This window comes from Lipotes vexillifer, unplaced genomic scaffold (genome assembly GCF_000442215.2).
Source record: "Lipotes vexillifer unplaced genomic scaffold, Lipotes_vexillifer_v1.1 scaffold22, whole genome shotgun sequence".
Classification (NCBI taxonomy): domain Eukaryota; kingdom Metazoa; phylum Chordata; class Mammalia; order Artiodactyla; family Lipotidae; genus Lipotes; species Lipotes vexillifer.
Window position 1 is genome coordinate 490,693 of NW_006779050.1, and position 8,713 is coordinate 499,405.

At 37.4% G+C, this 8,713-nt stretch overlaps 1 protein-coding gene across 1 annotated transcript in view; it reads left to right on the forward strand.

Annotated features, from left to right (window-relative positions):
- COL25A1 (collagen type XXV alpha 1 chain) overlaps positions 1 to 8,713 on the forward strand; it is a 483,537-nt gene that overhangs the window by 299,086 nt on the left and 175,738 nt on the right. Inside the window, exon 5 of the mRNA XM_007452167.1 lies at positions 7,764 to 7,781. Within this exon, the coding sequence (XP_007452229.1) occupies positions 7,764 to 7,781 (18 nt within the window). The remainder of the gene's footprint in view (positions 1 to 7,763; positions 7,782 to 8,713) is intronic.

The following is an 8,713-nucleotide window of genomic DNA, read 5'->3' on the forward strand; positions in this document are numbered from 1 at the left end:
TTTGGAGACGCTCTTCGTCTCTTTCCCCTAAAATGTTTATCTTTGTCTACCCAGGGATTCTTGACCTGGGATGAATGATTTGCTAGAGAATCCATGGATGGATTTAAGGGGTTTGCTGTGTGTATGCAAAATTAAATTTTTCTTATATGGATATTTCTAGCTAGAGCAGCTGTAGCTCTTATCCAATTCAAAAGAGGATTGAGGATGACTGCTACCTGTTCCTCTGGGTAATCTTGCCCAAGCTCATGGCTTCAGCCACCAGCATGGTACAAGTGAGAGCACGAAAGGGTTCAAGTCAGACAAACCCATGTCCATATTCCAGTTTCCCCTTTTTGAAGTTGTGTGACTGGGAATATTACCCAACCTCTCTGAAACTTGGTTTGTTCAACTATAAAATGATGGAAATGAGCCCTAATTTGTAGAGTTATTGTAACCGAGATGTCATTTGTAAAAAGCCCCTGGTGTCTTGTGGTAGTCAGTAAGTGATAGCTTTACGAGGCAGTCCTAAACACCTTGGTCTCTAAAGCACACCAGCTTCTCAGCTTGCAGAGCCTCTCTGCCCCAATTTTGTGGTAGGTTTCCATTTTTAGGGTTCTTTTTCACTGGAGCAATAAGCATTATGCAACTCACACATTATCAACTGACTCTGCTTTTATTAATGCATTTATTAACACAAACATCTAAGACAGCTGCAGAGAGCACTAAATCCATTTTATTTTGCACAAAATTTAGAAAATTGAAATTGGGTACTTATATAAATTTTAATCAGACTGAGAGATATTTATAAATTGGCTTCCAGTATTTATCTGGTGCCATCAAAATAACACACTTTCAAAGATGTTAATAAACATGGCAGAAACCATATTATTCGTTATATACAATTTAAGAAAAATTGGTTGGGCAATAAAAATGGTTTTTGCATTCTTTAAAATATGTGTGTTTTCAAAACAGTGGAAGCTGAGCAGGTGTCTCTACTCATGTGTATTCCATGTATTTATTGTAACCTATTAAACATATGTTTTTAAACTTATTTATTTACACCTTCCTGATTCCATGCCACTTGGTGAAAAGGCTTGGAGATGTAGTATGTTTTAGAAGTTTGATACAGATTTATATCCAAAAGCATAAGTCCTTTAAATCAGGGTCCCCCGGATCGGTACTGGCCCATGGCCTGTTAGGAACCAGGCCGCACAGCAGGAGGTGAGCGGCGGGTGAGCGAGAGAAGCTTCATCTGTATTTACGGCTGCTCCCCATTGCTCGCATTACTGCCTGAGCTCCGCCTCCTGTCAGATCAGTGGTGGTATTAGATTCTCTTAGGAGTGCGAACCCTACTAATTAACTGTGCATGTGAGGGATCTAGGTTGCACGCTCCTTATGAAAATCTAATGCCTGATGATCTGAGGTGGAGCTGAGGCGGTGATGCTAGCTCTGGGGAGCGGCTGCAAATACAGATTATCATTAGCAGAGAGGTTTGACTGCAAAGACACCATAATAAATCAATTGCTTGCAGACTCATATCAGAACCCTATCAGTGAGTGACAAGTGAAAACAAGCTCAGGGCTCCCACTGATTCTGCATTATGGTGAGTTGTATAATTACTTCATTATATATTACAATGTAATAATAATAGAAATAAAGTGCACAATAAATGTAATGCACTTGAGTCATCCCAAACCCATCCCCCCACCCTCGTCTGTGGAAAAATTGTCTTCCACGAAACCAGTCCCTGGTGCCAAAAAGGTTGGGGACCACTGCTTTAAATGGCTTTATAAAATAATACAGCTAAATCCCCAAACCCAAATATTTTGGCCTGCAAAATTGCAAAGATTCCCAGCAAACTCAATTGAGCAGGGATCCCCAGTGTACACGGGGGATGCTTGACTCTAAAACTGTAGGTGGTGCTTGACTCTAAAACTCTCCTGCCCCTGTCTCTACCCCAACCCTACTCCTAGAAATGATGTGGGGCATACACAGAAAGTGAATTAAAAAACCTTACTTATTGAATTTTAAAGAATAGTTTAAGAATTTTTCAGATTCTTCAAGTAACTAAAAACACCCTGAATTGGGAGAAAGTTGAAAAATGGAATTCAAAATCACTGACCTAGATCTTTGAGTGAATGAATCTAGTAAGGAAAAAATTTGACTTAAGGTTCTGTTTAAAAGTTTTCTGCAGTGAATTAGGTATCATGCTAATAAATATTTTTATAATCAAGACATGAGGCTAGTAAAATTTTGTGAAGTCTAGAAAACTCTAAAGATAGAAATAATTACTCATAATTCCACCACCCAGAGATAACCACTATTTTCATATATTTTTTCTCTCTTCCTCCCTCTCTCCCTTTCTGTTTCCTTTCTCCCTTCCTTCCTTCCTTCCTTCCTTCTCTCTCTTTCTTTCTTTCTTCTTTCTTTCTCTTTCTCTCTTCATATACATAGATTTACAAATATGTCTGAATAAATACATATGTATACACATGTAGAATTATATCCTAGAAAATATATATAATCTGTATTTTATACACTACAATATCAATAAATAAAATGTATGACATTTATAATTGGAATAACACTGCATTACCCATGTTGTCTCATAAAGAATAATCATAATAGTCAAATATTTATATAGAAATATGTAAACACTGTTTATAATACCAAAAATCAACCTCAGTGGAATATTAGGCATCCAGTACAATTTAATATTGTAAATTAATGCATAAATGGAGTCTTTATCTTTCGTATGCTCTGTATGTGAAATTTTTAATGGCAAAAAATGCACTTGATAAAATTCTTTACTTTTCTTATGTTCCCATTATGAACATTTAATCATAAGAAAGCTAAAAATAGTATGGTGTTAGAAAATATAATAATGTTTTAAAATTATTGTGGGAAGGACTTAATTGGCTTAAATATGAGTAAATCTTTAAATAAGTCATGTTATTTATTTACAAAAGGCTAATATCATGGAAGAAATCTTCCAAGTTTTGAATGAATTTTTGTTTTCTTTACAATGAACCCAACAAAACCATCTCCATGTTTGCTCTCGCTCTCTTTCTCTTTCAAATTAAAAACAAGACATCCACCAGGCTTGCGACTATAGCTATTTATTTTCCTCTTGAGTAGAATATGACTTTTCCTTCCCAGAATTAAAACCACCAAGGATTATTTCTCGAAAGAAAACCTTAAATTGAAATAGCCTAAGTCATATTATGTGACCGTGACTAAGGTCACATAATTCTTATTATATTAATAATAAGAATGATTAATATCTACCCTGTAGGGTAACACAACAGGTGATATAAATTATGAACGTTTGTCTCAGTCAAACGCGTAGGAGTCTTTGGAGATTACGCAGTCTTTGCAAAGCCATTTTTTTTTTTTTTTTTCTTTTGCGGGCCGCGGGCCTCTCACTGTTGTGGCCTCTCCCGTTGCGGAGCACAGGCTCCGGACGCACAGGCTCAGCGGGCATGGCTCACGGGCCCAGCCGCTCCGCGGCATGTGGGATCTTCCCGGACCGGGGCATGAACCCGTGTCCCCTGCATCGGCAGGCGGACTCTCAACCACTGCGCCACCAGGGTAGCCCCTGCAAAGCCATTTTTCAAGTAACACACATAATCTGTAATGCTTTATTTCTTCAATTGCTTTCCTCTGTAGTTTAGCATTTGCATACTAATTTGTTTTTAAAATTAATAGACACTTTTTATCTGAATTTGCATTAGTTGAATGAATTGTTGGTGTTGGTTTTATAGCCTACTTTAAATTGCCATGCTATAATTGTGGAGCATTTTATAATTTACAAAGTAATCTGATATAATATTCTCACGTTAGTTAGCTGTGGAGGTTTAATCAAACTAGGGAGTGATTTTTCTTCAAGATAGCACTCTCATGTTTTGTGTTCTGAGGCACATATGTAGGTATCTAAATACTCCTCTGATGCCTCTGCAGGCTTCTGCCTTAGTTCCATCTCTGTTATCTGAAGGAGATCCCGCTGAGGAAGGAGACTTCCCCTTTGACATAGGAGTGTTTATTCTGCAGTGAGCAGAAGCCAAGCGATAAAGAAGCTACGTTTTGAAAATACGACCCTGTAATGTAAGGATAGTCAGCTTTCTAATGGTTTCTCTAAAAATACTGTAAACCATTTTTGGATCAGTCAAAATATTCCCCCCTTTCAGTAATTCAGTGATTGTTTCCGAAGCACCTTATCACTTGGGCACTGGGGTATATTGGGAATTAAATGTGAAGCGAGGACGAGCAAAATTCCTGCTTCCTGGCTGCAAGTGTAGCGTACATCTGTTCTATGTACTGGCACAGACTTTAGGTCAAACTGCGACTCTTGAAAGGTTAAGTGATCCCATTGAGATGGTTCCATGATAGGATTCCTATTGGTCCTCAGAACCTCTGCCACCGGAATAATCCCGTTGCCACTCAAAGTTCCTGTGATGTCATTCTAAAGCTTTACCTGGGTGCTTACTTCAGGTGCTATTTTCTTCTGAAAAGAAAAACAAGCTTGACATCTGAATATGTGAATTTGAGAATTTCAAGAGATAACAAAGTTATGGTAATCATTGTCAAATGATCTTTTTAGACAGGAAGGGTTGCAAAATCATAGAAATTATTATTTTGAAGTATTTTTTCTTTCGATTCAAGACAACGAAATAAATCTGAATCTGAGGGTACTAAAAGTTGAGTTTCTTAATGGTGAGTTTCTAAGTTATTGAAGTGATTTCTTTCTAATTACCTTGAAGCAGAGGTAGCACCTTTTAGAGTTGCATGAACAATACTAATCAAGTTTCTGTAAGCGAAGGCAATTTTATTTAAAATGTATCACAGTAAAGTAAATGTATCACAGCCATCAGGGAGTTTCTGAGATGCTCTTCTTGGGCTCTTGTCTACTCTCCCTCTATGCTCCGCTCTCCTGCGGGGGAAGCTGACACTTTTACACCCACTGAAACCATTCCTCCATCACTTCGCTCATTTGGCCAGATGGCTCTACTACCATGACTACAAGACTCCAGCTGCTAGACTGTTTTCTTACAGGTATTCTGGGTGTCTCCTAGTGAATAGTTTGTTATATCACATGCAGTGAGAAGACTTGGTGTAGGCAGTCCTGGAATCTTGTGTACGATTTGTAAGTCTTACATTGTGTAATCCACATTTTAGGGAGCGTTGCCAGATTTGCCATGTTGTATGCATCGTTTTTCTGGAAAGCCTCTCTACCAACCCACTTCCATCTCTCTTTTTCACGTTCTCCACCCTACACATACACACATACATGTACACACACCAAACACACCTGAAATTCATATCACATGTTAAGGTAATCTGAGTACCCTGGTGCTACACAATTTCCAACGCCTATGTAAAAGTCAACTTTTTAATCTCACTGTCATTTACTTTTGTTCTCACTATCATTAACATAAAATTCATAATACAATGTATATTTGTATATAATAACATACAAATTTATACACACATTGTGCTAAAATCATTTGTTCAACGTAATGGCAGAAATGCCACTTTTTAAAGGCAGACAGGAAAAGTCTATAATTTGTAAAACAACCATAGGAATAAAAAAATCTCAGCCATCATGCTAAAATATATTCCTTTGAAGAAATTCTTTCTGATTTTAGAGAATCCTATGTTTTAGTTTTTACAAAAAAAACCCCAAAACAAAAAAAACCTAAGACACATAATGTATTCTGAGGTTCTTAAAAAGATGCATGTTCACATTTCTGAGTTTGCATTAGTTTAAAAGTTTGGAAAGATCAGAAGCTTAAAGTATCCAGAGAGAGAGTGAGAGTGCAAGTGCGAGTGAGCACATACTATAATTTCATCCATTACATGGATCTGGGAAGATCTATATTTACATGGAGGTGAACAGCCCTGCACTTGTAGGTTCTCCATGTTTAGAGCTGATGTTAGGGCTGTCTGTTGCCTTCAAGAAGCTTTTTTTAAAATTTATTTATTGTTGGCTGCGTTGGGTCTTCATTGCTGCACATGGGCTTTCTCTAGTTGCGGTGAGCGGGGGCTACTCTTTGTTGCGGTGCGCGGGCTTCTCACTGCTGTAGCTTCTCTTGTTGCAGAGCACGGACTCTAGGTGCACAGCTCAGTAGTTGTGGCTCATGGGCTCTAGAGCGCAGGCTCAGTAGTTGTGGTGCACGGGCTTAGTTGCTCTGCAGCATGTGGGATCTTCCCGGACCAGGGCTTGAAACCTGTGTCCCCTTCATTGGCAGGCGGATTCTTAACCACTGCGCCACCAGGGAAGCCCCCTCAAGAAGCTTTGCTGGCCTGATTTCTGTACAGGTGTCAGTTGAGAGGCTGGGTGCCTGCTGGTCCTAGGTCTGCATCTGGAAGCAGAGATTCACACTGTTGCAGCCCGGGAGTGGCTGGGAAGTTTAGTATCCACTCACGCAAAGAGTGCCCTGGGACCACTGTTGATCTGAGCAAGTCTGCATATGGCTGCGAGTTTAAACTTCCAGAGTGAAAGGCAAAATGGCCTGGTATGAACTTTGGAATCAGTTTGGGGTTTAAATTCTGGCTTTTCCAACTGTAGGCTATGTGATTTTCAGCTTATTTCTGTGAGCTTCAGTTTCTTCATTTATAAAATGCAAGGCAATTATAAGGAATAAATGGAGTAACATATCCAGAGTTGCCTGGGACTCAGTAAGGAGTGAATGAATGGTATTTTCTTTCTCCCTCTCCATCACTAAAGAGTCAGGAGTGGGGTGAGTAATATCCACAGTAACTTGCTGTAGCTCCCCTTCCTGGTTTGATTAGGTAAAATCTAGCCAACCACATTTTCAGACAAAGCTCTTGGAAATCATCTGTTTTATCCCCAGTCAGTAAGAAGGCAAGTACCTAGAGAAATTCCAAGCCAGGAGAGGGACTGAGAGAGAAAGTCTTCCCTGGGAGTTGGATTCGGTCCATGCTTTTTTGTGTAATACCCAGTGGCATACAGCTGATAGAATGAGATTGTACATCATTTATTTTTTAAGATTCCCTGATTCGGTGTGAACTTTTTCTTGCATCTCATCTTACACAAAACCCAACTGCAGATTTTAAGGAGGTGATATGTAATCAATACTTTTATTCACAGGTGATTTCCCTTTAGTGAAAAGCATTTGCAGTTATGCTGCTTGGAAATTTTTATCAGCTTAAGCAACAAAAAAGTAACATTCAAAGTAAATCCGATTGACCAGACGTTACATAATCTATTGATTGTATGAGGAGTTATGATGCACTTTAATTGAGCCAAAGACCTCTCATATCTGTTTAAAAATGCCCTTAGGCTAGGTTATGCAGAACAAAAGATAGAGAAATGTAAAGTGTCAGTGAATTCTAAAACTAAAATATCTGCCTCTTTTTTCTTCACTTTGTGCCATCTCTGAATATGCAGCTCATAAAAATAGTCTGTGCTAGAAGACCTTCCCTTTATGTAACCCACTCGTTATTACAATGTGAAATGTATTTCACCTTTTGCCTTCTCTTTCTCTATTTTAATTCTAGAGCATATTAAAACTCTTGAGTCATTTTGGAATTACACAAAACGACCATAATATCAAGATTTTAGATAAATAGCATAGAGTGAAAATATTAAGATATGACATAACTTTTTAAAATCACAAATGAGATTTGTCGGTAGTTAGGTATTATCTTCAGAAATATTTTGAAAATATATTCAGAACTAGTTTAAATTTTGGTACTGAAACTATTCACTTAAGAAACAATTTTGTAATTCTTTTTCTTTTTTTTCTTCTTTTCAATTTCAGGGTCAGCCTGGTCCTGAGGTAAGTGAACTCTTTTTCTTCTAACAAATCAATTTTAATTAGGATTTACCCAGCGTGGAGGTTTTTCTGCAATTCTTTTCAAAGGATATAAAAAAGTTATGAACCAGTAATCATGACACCACACAGCAGACAAAATATTTCCCAGGAGTAAAGCTTCAGGGCCTCTTAAGGGTTGTATGAACCACATCAGCTGTTGGACCAGATGGCAAGTTTAACAATGTAGTATCATATAAAGCAAAACTCTTAACTGATCTGAGACAGTGCCACAGGACTTTCATGTAAGATAAAATGATTTCATAGTAGATGTCAGGTATGAACTTGTTTCCTTGAAGTACTGATTAATCATTACTATTAATGTTGTTGTAAATACACACAGACTGATTATTTAGATTGTGATCCTACCAGCTACTTTATAGACAGATATTGAATTCGTTCTACATTTCAATATAAACTAACTGCTGAAGATATGGTTTATAATTAAATGTGAATGCAGTCAACAGACAGTCTTTCGGTCCTAAATCATAATGAAGAAAATGAGGAAATATTAGGGAGGGGAGGAATGTGTAAAAAGATGAAAGTACAAAAGAAGGGAGTTGTCAGAAATGAAGAGTCAGTAAAAAACAACAAACTCACTTATTGTAGTCAGTAGGAATCTAGAGAGAAGGAAATGCCATTATTAATGTTTTACCTTTAACACTATAATACCTGTAAATAACATAGTTATTTTTTGAGTTCCCTTTACGTCTCTTTCCCCTCGATATACTGAATGTTATTTCTGTCCTAGATTGTTTCGTAAATAAATGATTTTCATGATATCTTTGTTAATCAATATCATAAATTGTCTATCGTGTGCTAATTCTCATACTAGACCATGATAATATTATTTATAGTTTTTTTTTTTTAATTTTTTTTTTTTTTTTTTTTTTTTGGTT